The sequence below is a fragment of the Eptesicus fuscus genome, chromosome 20 (genome assembly GCF_027574615.1).
Source record: "Eptesicus fuscus isolate TK198812 chromosome 20, DD_ASM_mEF_20220401, whole genome shotgun sequence".
NCBI classification, from domain to species: Eukaryota; Metazoa; Chordata; class Mammalia; order Chiroptera; family Vespertilionidae; genus Eptesicus; species Eptesicus fuscus.
Window position 1 is genome coordinate 17,834,350 of NC_072492.1, and position 22,928 is coordinate 17,857,277.

Sequence of the window (22,928 nt, forward strand, 5' to 3'; positions counted from 1 at the left end):
AGTGCATGAATTTTCATGCACTGGGCCTCTAGTATAAAATAAAACACTTTGGAAAACTGTTTGGCATTTTCTAATAAAGGTACACATATACCTCTCTTATGAGAGCCATTCTACTTCTAGGCCTTTACCCAAGAGAAATAAAAATATATGTCCACAAAAAGATATGCAAGAATGTTCATAGCAGCCTTATTCATCATAGACCCAAACCGGAGGCAACCCAAATGAGAATTGATAAACAAATTGTATACAGTTGACCCTTGAACAAGGCGGGGGGTTGGGGCACCAACACCATCCCCCCACAGTCGCAAATCTGTATGTAACTTTTTAAAAATATATTTTTTATTGATTTCAGAGAGGAGGGGAGAGGGAGAGAGATAGAAACATCAATGATGAAAGAGAATCATTGATTGGCTGCCTCCTGCACGCCCCTTACTGGGGATTGAGCCCACAACCTGAGCATGTACCCTTGACTGGAATAAAATCAAGAACCCTTCAGACCGCAGGCCGATGCTCTATCCACTGAGCCAAACCGGCTAGAGCTGTATATAACTTTTGACTCCCCCAAAACTTAACTAATAGCCTACAGTTGCCAAAAGTCTTAACAATAACATAAACAGTCAATTAACATATTTTATATGTTATATGTATTATATACTGTATCGTTACACACAGTGCTGCTAATGCTAGTGATGGTTGGGAAAACAATATTCTCACCCTGACACCATCAGGTAGTGTCTCTCCTGCACCTACGTTCTAATTTGTGTGCTTAGCCAGCAAAAGCTCTCGCAGAGGCTGCTTCCCAGCACACAGGAAGTGCTGTAACTCAAAGCTGATACAGTCAGAGAGGCTGAGTTTGCGTGCGTGATGACAAGGTAAGAAGAAAATGAAACAAGTGTGAAACCACGAGGAAACTCATAGTTGGTTCCAGGGTTTGACCTTTGCAGGGAATGGAGTCCTGGGAAATTCTGGAAGCCTGAACACTCCTACTAAGCTTCATGTGCCTGCTTAGGTAAGAGGTGAATGGACATTGCAAAGTGAGGTGGTCCAGGAATTCTAAGGATCTACATTTAGTCTTCCCACTTCATATTCTTTAAATAGCATTAAAATGTTTTGTCAGTGTAACAAAATTCCTTAATGATACATTCAAAATTACTTATGTATTTAAAAAGCAAGGTATAGTTGAAAGGAATCAGTGTCATGTGATTAATATGATAATCCCAAATTGGTACAGATTAAATGCAATTCCTATCAAAATACCAGTGTCCTTTTTTGCAAAAATTGATCCTTAACATTCATATGGAACTGTAAGGGACTTAAAATAATATTGAAAAAGAAGAACAAAGTTAAAAGACTCATACTTCCTGATTTCAAAACCTAGTAAAAACCTACAGTAATCAAAACAATGATCTAATAGCATAAGGATAGACAAATAGATCAATGGAATGGACCCGAGCATTCAGAAATAAACCTTCTCATGTTGGTAAGTTGATTTTTGGCAAGGATGACAAGGCCATTCAATGGGAGAAAATAGTCTTTTCAACAAATAGTGGTGGGACAACTGGATATCAACACACAAATGAATTTGGACTCATATCCCACACCGTATGCAAAAAAATTAACTGAAAATGGATCATAGACTGAAATGTAAGAGCTAGAACTACACAATTCTTAGAAGAAAACATAGGAGTAAATCTTTGTGTCCTTGGGTTAGGCAACATTACCTTTGATATGACACCAGAAATACAAGTTACAAAAGAAAAAAATTAGTAAATTAGACTTATACAAAATAAGAAAAAGTTTGTGCTTTAAAGGATGCTATCAAAAAAGTGAAAAGACAACCCACAAAATGGGAGAAAATATTTGCAAATTTTATATCTGGTAAGAGATTTATTTTAGAATACATAAGGAATTTTACAAATCAACAATGAAAAGAAAAATAACCCAATTAAAAATGGGCAAAATATTTGAATAGACATTTTTCAGAGAAGATGTACAAAGAGCCAATAAACTCATGAAAAGATGTTCGACATTACTACTCATTCAGGAAATGTAAATGAAAACCACAATGAGATTGCTAAAGGGTACGGAGTTTCTTTTAGGGATGATGAAAATGTTCTAAAACTGATTGTGTTGATGGTTGCACAACTGTGAATGTACCAATAACCATTGAATTGTACAATTAATTTGCATGAATTGTACGCAGGTGAATTATATTTCAATAAAGCTATTAGGAAAAACCAATAATGATATTCTACTTTATACCAACCATGATGGCTGAAACAGAAAAAACCAACAATAACAAGTGTTGGTGGGTGTGTAGAAAAATTGCAATCCTCATTCATTGCTGATGTGATTGTAAAATGGTGCAGCCACTTTGAAAAACAGTTTGGCAGTTCCTCAAAACGTTAAACATAGAGTTAGCATATGACCCAGCAATTCTACCCAAGAAAATGGAAACATGTCCACATAAAAACTTGTACATGAATGTTCACAGCAACATTGTTCATAAAAGATTTTAAAAAATGGAAACAATCTAAATGTCCAGGAATTGATGAATAAACAAAATGTGGCATATCCATACAATGGAATAATATTTGAACATAAAAAGGAATGAAGAAATGATACATGCTACAACATAATTGAATCTTTTTTAAATTAAATTTATTGGGGTGACATTGGTCAACACAACATATTGGTTTCAGGTGTGGGTTTCGATGTTACAAGATCTGTACATTGCACTGTGTGCCCACCACCCAAAATCACATCTCCTGTCACACCATATATTAGTAGGCCCACCTCCCCCATAATTGAATCTTAAAAACATCATGCTAAGTGAAAAAAGTCAGACATAAAAGAACACCTATTTTATTATTCTATTTAGACAAAATGTCCAAAATAAGCAAATCCATAAAGACAGAAAATATATCAGTGGCCTCCAGGGGTTGAAGGGAAGGGGAAAATAGGGAGTGACTGCTACTGGACACTTTTTGGAATGATAAAAATGTTCAAAAATTGGATAGTAGTGATGGTTGCACAATTCTATGAAATTCTGAAAACCACTGAATTGCACACTTTAAAAGGTAAAATTGTATGTGACTCATATCTCAATAAACCTGTTATTCAAGTTTTTTTTTTTAAAAATGAATATTGTAATGTGAATACCACAAATCAGAATAGCATTATAACATTACATAATGAATAGGACTGCAGTGAAAATATAGAGTATGATGCTGCATGTTATTGGATTGGCATCTGAAAATATGATTATTTTGCACAAGTAGTAAAAAAAATAACTGCAAATTTTAAAAGGGATGAATATCTGAACATTGAATTGTACTGGGGTAGTAATGTATTCATCTCTATTCTTCAGTGTATTGCTTATTATGAACATATGTTCACATATGAGCATAAAGCCCCCATGATTTTTAGTTGTCATTGTCAAACAAAACAGTGACCTTTCTAGTAAACAAGTGATTTTTTTCTAGAATAAAAATAAAACAATACTTTACAGATTGATGAATTTTGTTCCTAAAGGCAGACTCAGAAAATATTGAAACTATAGCATCATCCTTAAAATCTATATTTCTTCAGCAAAACAAGGCTATAAATTCCTCTCTTACCAAAAAGGTATAAATTAATTAAAAAGCTAATGATACATTTTAGGCTTGAGAGAAAGCAAACAAAAGTCCTTTATCTAATGATGTTCTAGGTTGTTGCAAAAATTCAATAGCATACAGTATGAAAGAGCAATTATTATCATTCGTACATCCTGGAAGATCCTTTCACACAGGAAGGAAATGGCGGGGTGTGCTATGTACAAATCAGCCCTTGGCATATGTTTGCCACATATATGAGGGGGAAATGCTCCCTGACATTTTATTGTATTTATCATTGCAGACTCATGCTATAAGAAAAGAGATTTATCATCTGTAATAATTACTTGGTGAGAAAATATATGTTGGAGTAGGTACTGTTGGAAACCTGGCCGTGTGTTTAGCAAAGAAGGGTGTTAACTGTAGGAATAAAAGGTTGCACTTAAATGTCAATCCGTACACTGCTGCATTCACAGAGAACAATTAGCAGACAACATGCGTGCCCTGACCTTGAATCAGGAATGAAGGAAAGGGTGAAGATTGCAAATATAATCAGGTCACAACCACTGAGTGAATGTGTTTTCGGCGTGTTGCAAAAGAAATAAGACTGCTTTTCTATGCGCAGGCATGTTGTCTGCCAGGGAAAGGCGTACCCACAAATTTTTTTTTTAAATAGAGGAAGTGATTTATAGTATTTCTTCATGATTTTAAATAAAGGAAGTGATTTATAGTATTTCATAATGCCTATAGAGATATTTCTCTACTTTCAAGTGGATTATCTCAGCTCTGTGTTCACTTTAAGACTGATAGAGTCACAAATTTTAAAATTTGAGAATGAGAATATTTCTCAGAATTATTCTAAAGAAGATATAAACAACATATATTGGTTATTTGTTGCTACATAACAAATTACCCCAAAACTTAGCAGTTTTTAAAAAACACAAACATTTACAATCTCACAATTTCTGTGGGGCAAGAATCTGGGTGTAGCTTAGCTGGATGACTCTGACCCAGGGTCCCTCATGAGATTGTAGGCAAGCTATTGGCTGGGGCCATGGCCATCTTAAGGCTTGACCGGAGAAGGAGTCATTTTCAAGCTCACCCAGATGGCTGTTGGCAGGCCTCAGTTATCTCTGGCTGCTGACTGAAGATGGCTGTTCCTTACCACATGGGGCCTCCCCTAGGGCATCTCACAACATGGCAGCTGGCTTCCCCCAGAGGAGGTGAGTGAGAAAGTGAGAGAGGGTGAGCAAGCCAGAAGCCATAGTCTTCTGCCCAATTCTATTTGTTAGAAATGAGTCAGCAGGTCCAGTCCTCACACAGGGGAAGAAACTCCATGCAAGTATGGAAACTGGGAGTTAGGATTGGTGGAGCCCTTTTAGAGGCTACTGACCACAGTATCCATAGACTTTCATGGGTGTGGCTTTACCTGGACTCCGGGGCCATATGATTCATTAGGTCTTGGTCACTGAAGCTCTCTACTCCTCCATCTGGCATGGCCTGCATTCTCAGACCCAGGAGGCAGAAGTTGACCAGTCCTGTTAACTGTTGAAGATGGTTGCAAGGTCTAAATCAAATCTTAACTTAGATACATATCTATGATGGGTTTCTTAACCAACCTGTTTGGTGGAACAGGTCTAAGCCTGTTGTTCTTCCTTTCCATGGCAGGGATAAAGGTTGCCTTCAATTAGCATGTTCTTTTAGCCAGGATACATTGAGAAACTAATTCACCTCAGTTCCGCAAATGGAGTTGGTCTGATCTGACCTGACCTGAGAGGTCAATGGAGTGGGTTTGACCTAAGAAGGTGCTCCATATTTATGGTGTGGGAGTTGGCTCTCAAGTTTTACACATTGGCCATTCACCCCAAATAAGAGTGGCCTGAATTGGGCAGTGAGTCTCTTCTTGACCTGCTCCAGCAAGGATTAAGAGACTGCCGATTGTCCTCCAATCTCCATTCTCCTTTTATTTTTAGTAACGACATCCCTAATTATTAGCCGAGCACATGGCTGCTGGAATAAAAACAACAGTGATCAGTTTCCTTGTAGTTAGGTGTGGTCATGTGACTGTTTTCTGGCCAATGAGATATAAACAATAGTTGGTATAAATGAGCAATGTAAGTAGTTGGTATGAACAATTTCCAGGAAGTGGCCAGAAATCAGTCTGCCCTGGTTGCCCTTCTTCCTTTGTGTTGGCTAGAATATGGATGCAATGACTGGAACGCATGAAGAATAGAAGTCATAAAGGATGAAGCAACATGAAAGAAGGACACTATGGCATGCCATACTAATTCTAGGATGACTATTTCTGGACTTCTTAAATCTGAGGCAGAAACAAATTTGCACTTTTGTTTTAAGTCATGTCTAGATTATTCAGTTACTCCTATCTGAATCTAATCCTAAGTAATGATGTGGCTTTATTCAAGTCCAGATGCTAAATGTATGCAATTCAAATTTAGTCTTACCAGGACCTGAGCTGTCCCACTACTTCCTGCAGGGTTCTTCCAATGGACAGGTATTTTCTCTAAATATAGGGCATACAGTTGTAGCAAACATTGCCAGGTCCCCATTGGTAATGGTTGAAGACCTGGGATATGCTAATGGGCAATGTTCAGAGTATGGGGCAATCTGCAGAGAGCTGGATGCTCTTGCTGAACTGCAGGGATGGGGCTAGGTCAGGGCAGGGGCTAGGCCTTGAGGTCTTCAGGTAGCAGGACCAGCAGGAGGCTGTGGGGCTCTCCTGCCATCTGCCCTGGTTGTTGTCTGAGTCCAAAGGCCTGACAGGTTCAAGATCTGTGTACCTCAAGACCTTGTCTGACTCACATATGCAGAGCCAGTAGGTCCCTTTAAGAACAAGGAGTGAGCGTCAGGGTCGAGGACGTACAGATAAAAGGCAAGTGAAGCTGTTTTCTGGAAGTGGGTAGGGAACAGACACAAACCAAAAATCCGTATCAAGCACCAGCATAGACAGTATTTGTATTGTGTGGCCCTGGGAAACAAAGGCCATGTCTGTTTTCCTTTCACGGCCTCTGCTCCCCGGTGTCAATGACTTTCTCTAGTGAAACCCACACCCAGGCTTATGCCAGGGCTATGCTCAGCTCCCACTTTCCTGTTCACAACACGCCAAGGAAACAACTTGGCACAGGGCACACACATGGGGCATTTTGGGGGTATTTTGTGCTGTTGTTAGCAGTGGCGAGCCCAGAGTTACCATCAGTTTCCTAGGCCCAAAGTAGCCCTATTATAACATACAAGTCCTGTCTTGTGGGAAGGGCAGGCATGCACCTTACAGAACAGGGAATTTTCAGTATCGTCAAAATTCTGGACTGTGTACATTTTTTGAATGCTTCTGAACTAACTTTTAGTTTGACAAACTCACTCCAACTTGAAAACTATTCTCTCTTGATATATGCTGGCCCAAGAATGCCTCTAGTTCAATGCCTCCATTTCCCAGTGCCATTATTTTAAAATATACTTCCCCAAATTAGGCAGCCGGACACACACTGGTCCAGAAGGGGTCGGTGTGGGAGGCTCGGTGTGGCATGGAAAGGGCGCGAGTCCTCAAGTCAGGCAGACCTACAGTGAAATCAAGACTCTCACACTGGAGTCCAACGATGTTATCGGTAGTTGTGTAACAAGGAATGAAGGAGTACGTGCATGACTCAGAGTTACAAAGATCACCAGCTGAGCAGCTCAAATACTGATAAGACCTTAATGGGAAGCAGTTGGGGAGGTGAAAGGAAGCTGCTCTTGGTGTACTAGATTCTTACCTCTCATAGCAGGAGGTCAATCGATAGATTAAGAAGTGATGGCATTTTTTCAACAAATATTTATAATGTGCCCAGCACTGTTCTAAGGTAATGAAGATGCAGACATAACAAATGAAACAAAGTCACTACACCCAATATTCTACTAATAAGCCTATTGGTTATAGACAGAGCCCGGAAGAAACAGTAAAGGGTCTAAAAAGAGCTGCCTGAGCAGATTTAAGAGAGTGGAGGGGTGGAGAGAAATAGACAAGGGATTGTTTTTCCCTACAAACCCTGCTGTGCTATTTTATATATATACTTACTACTTAAATACAAACATTATAAAATTATTAACAAAACACCTTACTATCTACAAGCTCTATATCCTTGAATAAATTATTTAAATTCCCTGGGCCTCAGTGTTGTGTGTGTATGTGTGTGTGTGTGTGTGTGTGTGTGTGTGTGTGTGTTTTGTCTGGAAATTGAGAATATGACCGTTACACTCAAGACGAATGTTGCAAGCATAAAGTAGACAGGAAAATGTCAGTCCCCTCCCTTATGTCTCCCATGTAGTATTTTGCAGTGCAAGTTTTTGAGGCTGAGAAGTGACATCTGTTCCTGGGACTGACCTGGGAAAGTCCCATGGCTTTTCTTTGCTGCTTCTGTCCATCTGACACAAAGATGCTCATCTCAAATTTCCCTGAGTGCTAGGGGAACGGGACGTACATCGGCGAGAACTGAGCGTCTTGAAAGAACACTGACCAAATGCCAGCATGTTCCACTGACACCATACTGTGCGGTTGTTGATACAGTCTTTACTGCTCACTTGTGGACAGCTCAGGTGATCTGTGGTCCTGCCTCAGAAGCTTTCACAATCCGGTACTTAATCCGTGAGACACTGAGGGCCGCATGATGTAAGGAAGAGAACAATTGTGTGTGTGTGTGAGACGAGAGAGAGAGAGAGAGAGAGAGAGAGAGGAGAGAGAGAGAGATATCATTGTCTGGGATCAGGATGTAATTAGACAATCACTAAAGAAAATAGCATGACAGCAAGGAGGATTGCTGATATCCAATCCAAGCTGGCTAAAAAGGAAAAAGTGTATATATGTGGTTCTTTGTGTGTTTGTATATACACAGATACATAGGGGATATGCTTGCACACTCTGTGATGTGTGAGCATGCCTGTGAGAGGGATGGGGAGTATGTTAGGGGTGGAATACAGGCAATGGTGTGCTTGTAAAGGTCTAACTATTAGTGCTGGAGAAGAGAACTCTGATTTGTAGCCATTGCCAATTTTGATGATGTAAATACTCCTGCTGATTTCAAGCTACCAATTTGAAGTCACTGACTGCAGAGTTGAGAAGAAATGGACAGAGTCGGCTCACACCAGGCAGTACTAGCCACTTCCAGGACATGGCTGGCTTGCAGGTTTCCAGGACCATTCTCTTTCAAACACAGAAAAAAAACTCCAGCTCTTAGAGCTGTGGGTATTGCTTTAGCTTTCATTCCAAAATCCATCCATACCTCCCAAAAAACATTGTTCATTCAACCCTAATTGATTTTTTTTACTCCTTTATAAAGTTCATGGCTCATCACAACCTCGGGTTCTGGAACTGGAGTGGTTTCCCCCTCAAAATCTACACAATGGTTGGCAAGACCATTTGTTTATTCAGAAAGCTGCCAACAGGATGCTACAGGCGGTTCAGTGAACCACCCCGCCCCGAAGGTTTTGGCAAACTCCCGCTGACCCAGGAAAGCTGTGAGCAGGCAAGAGGGGGCTCCTTCCCTCTGGTGTCCCCATAGTTACAGCTCTTTGGAAATTAAGTGGCTGCCTGGCTCGTTGGCACATCTATGACTCTTTCTCTCCCTCATCCTACAAAAATAGGAAATCCTCTCAATAGTCTCGTGTGTGTGTGTGTGTGTGTGTGTGTGTGTGTGTGTGTGTAGCGGGGAGGGCTTCCCTTTGAAACTTCCCCCACCTCTTTCCCCTCTGAAATCCTGTGTCCTGAGCCAGACAGTGCTAGATCCAGGCTCAATGGGGCCTGATGTTTATATATTCTAGGGGGCTTTCTTTCAGGAAAAGAATATAAAATTACAGCTATAAAGCTACGAGGGTCAGGGTCTTTAGGAGGGGCCTGTGCAAATGAGGGTTTCCAGCGGAAGCTTCATTAGCTTCCAGTAAATACATCCCTGGAGCCAGACTGGACTCAAAGGAAATTGGATATTTGCCTGGTGACCGTGAGTGGTGGAATGTCCTGAGTTTTTCCTTTCGGATAAGGAGGAAGCTCCAGCACTCTGCTCCTCCTCAAATATTCTGTCTTCGAGAATGATTCTGGGAGATATTACCCAGATTCACCTGAGGAAGCCATGTAGTCGGCGTGGCTCCTGCTGTATCTCTCCCGGCTGGCTATTCACACGGCTTGGTACAGAATACACCAGTCACACCTGTTCCAGGCAGAGACCTGACTTATTGGTTTAAGGAAGTACCTTCTTTAAACCCAAGCAAAGTCTGACTTGGAATCGCTGTGGATGAGAAGGGACCTCTAGTGGTCAACCTCCAAGGCCACATCTCTGCTACCTTCCAGCTGTTCTCTTAACTGCATTCTGGCCAGTCAACTCTAGGTTGTCAATTCTAAGAGGTGGAGGGAGGAAAATGCAGCACGGACCAAAGGAATTTGGGGTTTGGATATAGGTACCGTATTTTCCGGCGTATAAGACGACTTTTTAACCCAGGAAAATCTTCTATACGCCCAGTTGTCTTATACGCCGGAAAATACGGTAGGTTGTGGAGAGAAGGATGGCTTCTGCTGTGTGGCATGGCGAGAATGTAGTGGATATTTTTCTGTATACTTGCAGGTACCCATTTCCTGGCATGAATGGGCTGCTCCAGGGAATGAAGAGAGGAAGCAGAAAAATGACCTCAGCCCAAAGTCATAAGTCTTCTGCATTTGAGAGCAGAGCATAGTACTGTGAAAGAGCGCATTTTAATCTTTTTTAAGTTATGACTCTTGAGAAGCAAATCAAAAATTCAGAGACCATCTTTCTAGAAAAATACCTATGTGCACACACACACACACACACACACACACACACACACACACACACACACGTTTACCCATCCACGGTGGTTCAAGAAGCCAAGTTAAGAAACTCTGAAGTAAGACACTTGAAAAGGATGTAGTGTGGCAGCCAGGAATTGTAAATGAATTCTAACCCCAGCATCACTTTGGACAAGTCCTTTTACTTCTCTGAACTTCATTTCCTCACCCATTAAAATAAGGGAGGATTAGATGTAGGAATGCCAGATAAAAGGCAGAACACCTAGTTAAATCTGAATGATTTAACTTATACTTTAAAAATGATACTTAAAATTATAAATATATACCAAATATTGGTTTTGTTGTGAATTAATAGATAGTTGTTTCATGTAACACACTTATACTAAAAAGATATTAATTGTTTACATGAAATCCAAATTTAACAGGACATCCTGTATTTTTATTTGCCAAATTTGGCAACCCTAGGCCTGAGATTTTTTTGGTGATGAAAGAATGAATCCTAATGGAAGATGGGAAATTAGAGAATCATTAGCCACTGTTTAAGCTGGAAAATTTGAAGTTCCATGACCAATTTTAGGCAGTTTAGTAGACACTGTGTTGGATTCTAGATGAAAAAATTACCATGCTGTGTCCTTGCATTGCTCAAAGACCCATTTATCATTACTAGGCTGTGTCTACCAGGCTTCTAGCTTTACTGTCACTTTAAAGCCCTTAATGGCATTTCCAGTGACCTGGCCAGATGACCTTGCTGGCCTGTGACCCTCCAGCCATTTGCTGAGCTGCTGCCTCTGTTACATCAGCTTGAGACAGCAGATGTGAAGGCTGTGCCTCCTTCCTTCCTTCCTCCCTCCCTCCCTTCCTTCCTTCCTTCCTTCCACTAAAGCTTCTTTAGTACCCACCATGCACTAGGCATTGTGCTGGGCACTTTCCCTTAGCTGAGGGGCTTTGACTTTTATGACCCTCATCAATGCTTAGCCCTGTAGTCCATGGTTCTTAAATTGAAATTCCTGGACCTCTGTGCCAGTCACACCTGGCAGGTTAAGGATGAGATTCCCGAGTCTCATCCGAACTGATGAAGGAAAGGTGCCTGGAGACTCCCCAGAGCTTCTTACATTCACTTAAACCAGAATGCCATGGCTGCCGCTTCTTGGACCCCCTTCTCTGTCCAGATGTGCATGAACCCGATGTGGAGCATTTGGGTTTCCAGATTCGAGGCTGCCTCTCTTCTCTCTGGGCCTGAGCTATGAGGTATTGAGATCTGTTAATACTCCAACCAGCCAACCAACCTAGGCTTAATGGTTAACTACTAGGCTTAACTACTTATGGAGAAATGGTTTCTCCTCTCTATCAGTTCCAGGAAAGAGGAATGCTTCAGGGATGATACGTGACCTTGGACAAATCTTGTCACTTCTTTGATTTTCCAGAAGGGGCGCCATGACACCATTTTTCAAATGTGAAATCTCTCTCCAGCAGAGTCGACTATCCCTGGCTCCTGACCATCAACTTTCTTCTCCAGAATGGAAGACCCTTGAAGACTAGGAGTTTTGTTTTGCTCACCGTTGTATCTCCCAGCGTACCCACTTAATGTTGTGGGCATCTTGTAAGCATCATAGATTCGTACAGCTATTAAAACCATTTCCACAGATGGCAGTAGAGTGACTTGAGAACCCAAGTCTTCTATTAATTCACTAGAGACCCAGTGCACGGATTTGTGCACATTAAAAGGAAATTAATTAGAAGGTGGCAGGCAGGGCAGGACTGGGTAAGACGGGCCGGACATGTCCTGGAGCCAACCTCCCACAGTCCCTCCTCATCAGCTGCACCTGGGGCAGCGCAGTGGCTTGAAGGGCATTTGTGGAGTGAATGGGATCCCTCTGGCAGGTGGGGTCCCTCGGCCTGGCCTGCGGGGATTGGGCCAATACTGGCAGTCCAACATCCCTGGAGGGGTCCCGGAGTGCGAGAGGGTATTCTGCTAAGTTGCTGTTGCTTGGCAACTCCTGCATTGAGTGTCTGCCCCCTGGTGGTCATTGCACATCATAGCTACTGATCGGACCATTGAATGGTGGAACAGTTGCTTAGGTTTTTATATATATAGACTAGTAGCCCGTTTGCACGAAAATTCGTGCAATAGACCTTCATTCACCTGGCTGCCTGCACCAGTTTTCTGCCGGCACCGGGGACCCAGGCCTTGGCTGTGGCCACCGCCTTCTACCTTCTTTCAGGGTTCCGACTTGGCCCGGGGCGGTGGCCTTGGGCTCGGCTGCACCCAGCGTCCCTGCGACCCGATTGCAGGAGCGAGCCGAACCCCCAGGTCGGCTCGCTCCTGCGATCGGAGCAGGCACCCGGCTGGCGCCCAAGGCCCGGAAAGCCCCGGGCGGCTTTCCGGACCTTGGGCTCCGCCGCACCACAGCCGGGTCCCTGCAACGGTTTCCTGGTGGGCGTGGCTTGGTTGGTGGGCATGGCTTGGGCGTAGCGAAGGTGCGGTCAATTTGCATATTTGTCTATTATAAGGTAAGATGAGAAAGACACTATATTGGTTTGGATGGCACTGACATCTCCAATGCTTTGAGCACTCAGCACAGAAAGGGTACTCAATAAAAACCACTGAATACTTTCCCCCAACAGCTGAATTAGTATAATGAATATCTGTTTAACCTGATCTAGATTCAGTGTGATAATATTTTGCTATACTTGCTTTGTTTATGTGTATTTATTTATTTATGCTGAATCATTTGAAAGTTAATTTCAGTCATCATCATCACACTTAACCCATAAATATTTTAGCAGGCATTTCCAAAGGATAAGAATAATTATCATACATAAAAATAATTAACCATTATCTCCTAATATCATTTAATATCCAGTTGTAGAAGTTGACATCGGTGCCCTACCCACATCCCCTTGGCCAGCCTAGATGTCACCCATATTTCTATATGGCAGGTGACTTCTGAGTGCCTTTACCTAAACATTCACGGATGGACAGAGAGAGTGTGTTCTGCCCTCACAGGGTAGGCTGGGGGTGCTGGGGACTCAACACTCCAAGAGTGTCCCTCAACCACTGGTGGAGAGAACTTGGTGGGTAAATACTCAAGCTTCCTACGCCCTCAGGAGCCGATTCTGAGGTACGTTTCTCACACAGTTGCCCACAGCAGTAACCTGTTTATTAACACACCCTTTAGTGGTTTTCCTCCCTTCCCTATCTCACTTCCTTACTGTGCTTCCTGAGATCAGCTTTAAGGAAACGATTTAGATCAGCTTTAAAGAAACCAAAGCTTTGTCTAATGTCTACTTTGGAGGGACCCAAAGTCCCTTGATGAATTGGTGAAGCCATCAATTCATTTTAAAGTGATACTATTACAAAAAACTAAAAATGGAACTCCCATTTGACCCAGTGATCCCACTTCTAGGAATATATCCCAAGAAGCTAGAAACACCAATCAGAAAGGATATATGCACCCCTATGTTCATAGCAGCACAATTTACAATAGCTAAGATTTGGAAACAGCCTAAGTGCCCATCAGCAGATGAGTGGATTAGAAAACTGTGGTACATCTACACAATGGAATACTACGCTACGGTAAAAAAGGAGTTCATTTGCAACAGCATGGATGGAACTGGAGAGCATTATGCTAAGTGAAATAAGCCAGTCAGAGAAAGATAAATATCACATGATCTCACTCATTTATGGAATATAATGAACAACATAAACTGATGAACAAAAATAGATCCAGAGACAGAGAAACATCAATCAGACCATCAAACCTCAGAGGGAAGGCAGGGGAGGGTGGGAGTAAGGGGGAGAGATCAACCAAAGGACTTGTGTGCATGCATATAAGCCTAACCAATGGACAAAGACAACAGGGGGGATGAGGGCATGAGTGAGGGGATGGGGGGGAATGGGGGGAATAAGGACACATATGTAACACCTTAATCAATAAAGAAATTTAAAAAAAATAAAAATAAACTTCTATCCTGACTCTAAAAAAATAAAATTAAAATAAATCTTCTGGGAAAAAAAAAGAAAGTGATAATATTAAACAGCCTGCCCTTAGAACCATAGAGAAACAGACACAAACCTGCTTAGACAGTGCTTGCAGCCCCGCCGAAGTTGTGATCCTTCCTGGAACAATTTCATGGTGGTGCTGTGTTGATTTATTATGCCCTGTCCAGCCTATATTAATAATAACAATAGTTACTGCTTCTTACTTTACTGTGTGGCCCTTCACATGCTTTATTTCATTTAACTCTCACAGTGACTTTGTAGGGAGGGCATTATTATTATCCCCTTTTTATTGAAGAAGAACTGAGGCTCATCGAGGTTAGATAACTTTTTGGAGTCACACAGCTAGTAAGAAGTAGACCTCTGCCGAAACCGGTTTGGCTCAGTGGATAGAGCATGGCCTGCGGACTGAGGGGTCCCAGGTCCGATTCCGGTCCGGGGCACATACCTTGGTTGAGGGCACATCCCCAGGAGGGGGTGTGCAGGAGGCAGCTGATCGATGTTTCTCTCGCATCGATGTTTCTAACTCTCTATCCCTCTCCCTTCCTCTCTGTAAAAAATCAATAAATATAATATATATATTTATATATATATATATTTTAAAAAGAAGTAGACCTCTGATGTGCTTAACCAACGTGTTAAAATGTGCAAATATACATAAAGAAGCTTTTATTCTATTCTCATATAATTGGCACAATAGTACATGATAGATAAAATTCACATCGTAACAATACCATAAACATATGTATTTTTAAACCAATAAAAAATAGATATCCTCAATTGCTAATTCTTGGAAGTGTAAATGCAAGGTTTGCCCTACCAGGTGAGACTCTCAAAGGGTTAGACCTTTCCCCTGCCACGGCTGCCGTGGTGCAATTTACACACTGGGCCTGGGTTACCAGTGGGAAGTAATACTTTTCCAGCATGATGTGAGTGGTGGGAAATCTTCCAATGTGTTGGCTGCTGTGAAAATCAAACCTCTCCTCAGACTTGTCCCAAGGACAGCAAGGGGCGTGGGGTGGGTGCGTGGGGAGAGCAGCACCCAGGTGGGACCCAAGGGGGGGGATGGTTCTGGGCCAGCCCTGGGGCACTGGTCAAATCCCCAGGCTGTCAGATTATTAGTCATCTAACCTGAGCATGACAATGTTCAGTGAGATGAGCTACAACATTTTGCATGAGCTCAGGCTTTCTTGGAGCAATGACATCCCTGATCGCAATACCTGGCCCCACCTAGTGACTTGGGTATACACAAACACTTAGATCTTAGGAAGATGTCTTTCCTAATTACTGTCTTCTCTACGAATCCATAAAGGGAAACAGACTTTGAACCCAATTTAATTATTTACTTGACCCTACTGTCATAAAGTGTTCAAATTCAAGTATTATAAAGATGGCAACGGGGAAAGGAGTCAGGGCTCTCACACAGAGGAACAATTGGCCAAGGGAGTCAGCTTTTCAGAGCTCAGCGGGTAAGTGGTAAAGCATGTCAGGCGAGGGAAATTCGTTTTGAAAAGTTGCTATCTTGGTGGGGTGGAAGGGAAGGGGAGAAATCAATCTTTCTCCTTAAGAAGGTCTACTTTCAGTTTCTAATGAGTACCTACGGGGAGCTGTGCTTGAGAAAACTCTATTAAAGACCAAATTCTGAAATCATTGCCGTTACCACGGGTCATGGAAAGCTTTTTGGCGCCCTAGCCGGTTTGGCTCAGTGGATAGAGCATCGGCCTGGGAACGGAAAGGTCCCAGGTTAGATTCCGGTCAAGGGCACATGCCTGGGTTGTGGGCTCCATCCCCAGTGGGGGACTTGCAGGAGGCAGCCAATCCATGATTCTCTCTCATTGTGGATGTTTCTATCTCTCTCTCCCTCTCCCTTCCTCTCTGAAATCAATAAAAAAAATATTTTTAAAAAAGAAATCTTTTTTTGCAAAATTGTAAAATTACAAAAGGATCAATATTAGTACTAATTGCAACTTGTTGAAAGATTGATACAGGCTTGCCAGTCAGATAGGGTGAGCCTAGCGAAACTGGCTCCTGTCAGGACAGGCCTGGGATGGGGTCAAAACTCCAAGTTGCTAAGGTCTGTGGAGTAGGCAGGGACTGGAAGGATTAACAGCAGCTTTTTCTTTTTCCACCACCACCCCCGCCCTTTTTTTTTTTTTTTTTTTTGAGAGAGAGAGAGAGAGAGAGAGAGAGAGAGAGAGAGAGAGAGAGAGAGAGAGAGAGAGAGACTTGTTTTTCCACTTATTTATGCATTCATTTGTTGCTTCTTGTACTAGTATATGCCCTGACAGGGGATTGAACCCAAAACCTTGGTATATAAGGATGACGCTTTAACCAACTGAACTACCTAGCCAGGGCTACAGCAGCTTCTTAAAAGAAGAGAATATTAATCTAGGCAGTAGAGTGGTTAAGAGCACAGCTTTGGGAGTCCTGGGTTCAAATCCTGGCCCTGATAGTTACCATCTTTGGGATCTTGGGCAAATTATATAATCTCTCCAAACCTTTAGAAATGACTTCAGAAGGGTTGTTAGAAGCTTAGCTGATATTTAAATAATGTATGTAAAGTGTTTGGCACAGTGTCTGTTGCACAGAAAACACTCCAGATGTGGTTCTACTATATTCATAGTGGTACTCTTGAAAGGAAGTAATAAATACATGTTTTTTTCTAGATGGAAGTGGAGAATATTTTAGGGAGGGGAATGGCAACAGCAAAGCACAGGAGAAAAAGAATCCTTTATTATTTATTGTTTTGGTCCACACTAGGTGAAGGAGTCCTTAAGGAGTATCACGAGAGGAGAGCAGTGGAGGGATGGGGGGAAAGTAGAGATTAGCATACTTTAAGCCAGGTTGGCGTGGCTCAGTGGTTGAACATCGACCTATGAACCAGGAGGTCCCGGTTAAGGCACATACCCGGGTTGTGGGCTTGATCCCCTGTGTGGGGCGAGCAAGAGGCAACCGATCAATGATTCTCTCTCCTCATTGCTATTTCTATCTCTCTCTCCCTCTCCTTTCCTCTCTGAAATCAATTAAAAAATATATATTTTTTAAAAAAAGACTAGAGGCCATGTTACGATTGAATCATTCCTAAAAGTATAAACCATCTGAATCAATGGAATTTGGAATAGTCTCAAAAGATTTTCTATTAGCAGCGAGCAACTTTACACAAATGACCCCAGATAGGCTTTCCAAACAAGTTTTACTTTGTTCATTAGGGACCGTCGGAGAAGGAAACACGTTTCATTGCCCTTTCTGTGAAAATCGCATTCTCCATTTCTCTAGGGGAGGCTGGTTTTACTAGTACCTTCCCCAAGGCTGTCCTAGTGCTGCCCTATATCTGATAGCCTATTTCCTTGTGATTTTGTTGTTGTTGTCTTAAAAAATGTTTTAATGCTGAAAGCACTTTGAACTTAGGAGTCAGAACGGGATTTTTTGAAAACTAAAAATAACATCATTATAACTGGGATGACTCATCTGGGACTTCACTGTACGTGCAAAATGGACAAGACGAAGGTTCATAAACACAGTGTAGCTCAAAGTACAGAAACAACTGCATTTTCTTCCCACCCCCACCCCCAGATCCGACTTAAATTCGTTGAAGATGGCACAGAAGAGCAGCGGCCTAATGCGAATGTGCAGATTTCTTCTCTTAGTGATCTTATTTCTGCCACGTGAAATGACAAGTAAGTTCATATTTCTTTCGTCTCTTTATTTTTATATATTTTTATTGATTATTTTACAGAGAGGAAGGGAGAGAGATAGAGAGTTAGAAACATCGATGAGAGAGAAACATCGATCAGCTGCCTTCTGCACACCTCCCACTGGGGATGTGCCCACAACCAAGGTACATGTCCTTGACCAGAATCGAACCTGGGACCCTTCAGTCTGCAGGCTGACGCTCTATCCACTGAGCCAAACTGGTTAAGGCTCTTTCGCCTCTTTAAATAAAGAAAAAGTTCAGGTTAAAAATGATGGGTGGGCACTGGAAAAATCCAAAATCCAAATTGGAATGAAGACATTGTTGCTTTGGTTCAGAGTATAGGAGTCAGATAATATCATAAAAATGAAATGGAAATATTTTTATGGTTCTCCTAGCATAGAAGAAGTATTCTATTCTCTCCAGAGCCACAGCCAGAATCTCCCTACATTTTAATGCATTGTATTACTAATCATATCCAAAATAATCTGTTTCTTTGAACATACACTAACACAGAAATCTTTCCTGCATTTGCTCCCCACACCTCACTGGAAATAGCTTTCCCCCTCCATTTTAAAAGTAATATATAGTCGCTGTAAAATAAATTAGGAAATACAGGGTGTCCCAAAAAATGTATACACACTTTAACAGCTGATAGCTCAATTTTGAAAATGAAATGTATTTCAATAAACACTGCCTTCACAATGATTCAATGTGTGTGTATACATTTTGGGGACAAGCTATTTATAAAAGAATAAAAGTGCCCTAACCGGTTTGGGTCAGTGGATAGAGCGTCAGCCTGCGGACTCAAGGGTCCCAGGTTCGATTCTGGTCAAGGGCATGTACCTTGGTTGCGGGTACATCCCCAGTGGGAGGTATGCAGAAGGCAGCTGATCGATGTTTCTCATCGATGTTTCTACTCTCTCTCCCTCTCCCTTCCTCTCTGTAAAAAAATCAATAAAATATATATATATTTTTAAAAAAGAATAAAATGTAAAAATCTCCCAAATCCCATCATCCAAACACAGCCATTCAATGTTTTAGTGTATATTCTTCCAGATTAAAAAACAAAAACAAAAAACAAACCTAGGCTGAAGTCTCATTATTTTTTCCAGTAGTTTTTTTTTTGTTGTTGTTATTACAGACTATTTTAACAAATGTTATATAGGGGGCAAGTTTCTGGTGGCTAAAGTTACTTTTTACCTTTTGTTACTTGCTTCTGAACCAGGAAAGTAAAAACTGAAATTTGGGTACGTTATATGATGGATGAATTTCTAAAAATGAGAGATGGAAACAAAGTACTGTATATCCTAATCATCTACCTCACAATGACTTATCTGTCCACAAACCACAGCTGTTTAAATATATTTTTATTTCACTGCATTGCCAACACAATATTAAATCATCAGATATGGAAGACCAAATTCTATCACCTAATCAGAAATGTTTTCAAATCAGCTTTTGCCCATATGCAATTTTGATACATTTATAGCAATTATTAGAGATATCATTTACATTCTGCCTATTCACCTAATGTTTCATCTTAAATATTTTTTTCATTTTACTACAGTGCTTTTTTCTTTGTATTTCTTTGTATTTCCCCACTCCCACTTTGCTACATCTAACCCCTTGAAGTAAACAAATTAAATCTGGTAAGCATTTCTCTACTTTTTTCTCTATTTTCATCAGTGTTTTTCCCTATATGTATAGATAGAATTTTTTCTCAACACTTTTCCTCATAAGTGTGTGTGTGTGTGTGTGTGTGTGTGTGTGTGCAAATGGAGTAATTCTGTACATACTATTTTCTAACTCAATGGTTCTCAAACTTCACTACACATTAGAATCATCTGGGGCTTTAAAAAAAAATTCATGCCCAGGTTGCACTCCTCTCAATTAATAAGAATGTCTGGGGTGGGATCAAGGCATCAGTAATTTTTTAAAAAATCCCCAGGTGATTCCAAGGTGCAGCAAAATTTGGTAACCATTTTCAGCTTTTCCTTTTTGTAGTCAGTAATACATGATGGACCCTTTTCCTTGTAAAATCACATAGATCGATATGACTACTTCAATTTCATTGTTCTGATGTAGCGTGTAAGGTCGTTTAGGTTGTTCACTCTGCCTTGATAATTTCTTTCTGCACTCCCAGGCTCTGTTTTAACTGTGAATGGTAAAACCGAGAGCCATACTCTGACCACTCCGCTGGGCTCCGAAGCATCTCTGACGTGTGCTGTTCAGAACCACACTGGGGATGAAGGACTTCTCTGGTTCCGAGAAGGGGGGACAGTGGATTTGAAGTCTGAAAACAGAATCAATTCCAGCGCCGTCTGTGTGACTTCCATCAGTGAAGACGACAATGGAGTCACCTTTACCTGCAAGCTGCAGCGGGACCAGTCGGTGTCCATCTCAGTGGTGCTGAACGTTCCCTGTGAGTAAAAGGGAAGGCGCTGCTCGCCAGTCTGTGTTGTCTGCACTGCACTAAGTGGTAGCTGGAATCTGGGTCTGAAGAGCATGTGCATTTTAACACTTGCTTGATATTGCCAAATTGTCCTACTTACGCTCCCACAACAAAGCACAAAAGGCCCTATTCCCCACACCTCATGAGCACTGAGTGTGACATTTGCCAGCTTGATATGAAATTTTATTTCAATGTTTTAAATTAAGAATGAGGGTGGCCCTAGCCGGTTTGGCTCATTGGATGGAGCGTTGGCCTGCGGACTGAAGGGTTCCAGGTTCGATTCTGGTCAAGGGCACGTACCTCGGTTGCAGGCTCCTCCCTGGCCCAGGCCCTGGTCAGGGTGCGTGCAGAAGGCAACCATTCGATATGTTTCTCTCACATCAATATTTCTCTCTGTCTTTCCCTCTCTCTTCCATTCTCCTTAAAACTCAATGGAAAAATATCCTCAGGTGAGGATTAAAAAAAAAAAAAAAAGAATGAGGGTGTTCACCTTTTCATGAATATATTGGTTGTTCATGTTTAAAACCTCAAAAGAGGGAGCTCTTTGATGGCTGGGTTGCAGGAATTGGTAACCCATTGGTGGAACTATATGGCATTAGGGGTCCTTTAAATGATTCTATGTAGATGAACATGGTTTGGTTGGAAAGCTGGTTCTACATGAGGGTGGTGTGGATGGTGGGGTGAGGGGTGATGAGGGTTAGGGTGATGATGTGGTAGGATTTGGTAGAAAGCGCTCTGGACTCAAGTTCAGCAGGCTTTTCTGTGAAAAACTGATGCACTGCTCCTGAGATAAAAGGGTGGAGAAAACGCCAAAGAATCCAGCTCTGGAAAATACTGGCGACCTGCAGCTTGAGTTCCCAGAGTGAATCATTTGCTTGTTCCTGGGAATCACTTTTATTTGCTACGAATTAATAAAATGTGATGTTTTAGCAAGCTTCCCTTTGCATACTTTGATAGAATCCAAGACTATCAGGGGCCCTTGGAGGTCTTGTAACGCCTATGATGTGACAGATGAGGAAACTGAGGCTCAGACTGAGGCCAGAATTATCACAGCTGGAGCTGGGAACAGAACAAAATCCCCAGGCTCTTAATCCAGTGCTCTTCCCAGTGTACCTTCGTAAGGGAGGCATGGCAGGAATGCCATCATTTGGTGGCTTAAAAAAAAAAAAGATTTTCGTTTTCCAACTTGGATCCAAAATCATCTGTATAACCACCTCCGAAATATTGTTGTCGCTGAGTGCATATGTAAAAACCAATTGGTCAGTGGTTCATAGTGACAAACTGATACTCATTAATCAATAAATCAAAACGAGGTCATAAATTATGATGAGAATAGCATGTAAAGTCCTGAGAAAGTACTATTATTATAAATAGCAGTTGATAATACACTATTTGGGGGAGTGTGCGCAGAAATAGGTTCTTGCATACATTGTTGCTGAAAGCATAAATTGAGAGCACCTCTTTTGCAATATCTTTCAAAATTTAAAGTGTGCTTACCCTATGAGACCCAGCATCTCTATTTCTAGACGTTAACCTTGGAGAAACACATGCACATGTGCGTAGAGACATATACGCGCATATTTATTGACGCACTGTTTAACATTTTTAAAATGAATAGAACCTAATTCCCATCAAAATAAGATGGTTAGAGTAATATATTTCACTATGGCACTCTAAAAGCAATGAGCTAGCTCCAGCCGGTTTGGCTCAGTGGATAGAGCATTGGCCTACAGACCAAAGGGTCCCGGGTTTGATTCCAGTTAAGGGCACGTACCTTGGTTGCAGGCTCCTCCCTGGTCCGGGCCCTGATCAGGGCTCACTGGATTCCAAGGGATGTGTTTCTCTCATATTGATATTTCTCTCTGTCTTTCACTCTCTCTTCCACTCTCTCTCTAAAACCAATGGAAAAATATACTCAGGTGAGGATTAAAAAATAAAAATAAAAGCAATGAGCTAGATCTCTGTGGTTCAATGTGGACATATCTCAAAAACATTCAAGTTATTGAAAGAATTCAATCTTTCATGTAAACCCTTTTCACCCTCCTAAAACAATACAATATATTTCCTATGGGTACATTATATGCAAAAAAAAAAAAAAAAACCCATGCTACTTTTAAAAAAAGATGCAAGGATTTATATCAAATGTATAATAGTGGGTATCTCTAAGCAGTCAGGAAATTATGAGGATAGAGTCAAGGAGGACCTGAACCTTATCGGAAATGTATTATTATTATTACTTTAAATATGTTTTATTGATTTTTAGAGAAAGGAAGGGAGAGAAAGAAACATCAAATGGCTGCCTCCGGTAAGCCCCCCACTGAGGATCAAGCCCTCAACCCCAGGCATGTGCCCTGACTGGGCATTGAACCAGTGACCTCCTGGTG

General features: G+C 41.5%; 1 protein-coding gene across 1 annotated transcript in view; it reads left to right on the forward strand.

Annotated features, from left to right (window-relative positions):
- Positions 1–22,928, forward strand: part of TMIGD1 (transmembrane and immunoglobulin domain containing 1) — a 38,113-nt gene that overhangs the window by 9,474 nt on the left and 5,711 nt on the right. The window contains exons 2-3 of the mRNA XM_054709311.1: positions 17,972–18,075; positions 20,236–20,514. Coding sequence (XP_054565286.1) covers positions 17,972–18,075; positions 20,236–20,514 — 383 coding nt within the window. The remainder of the gene's footprint in view (positions 1–17,971; positions 18,076–20,235; positions 20,515–22,928) is intronic.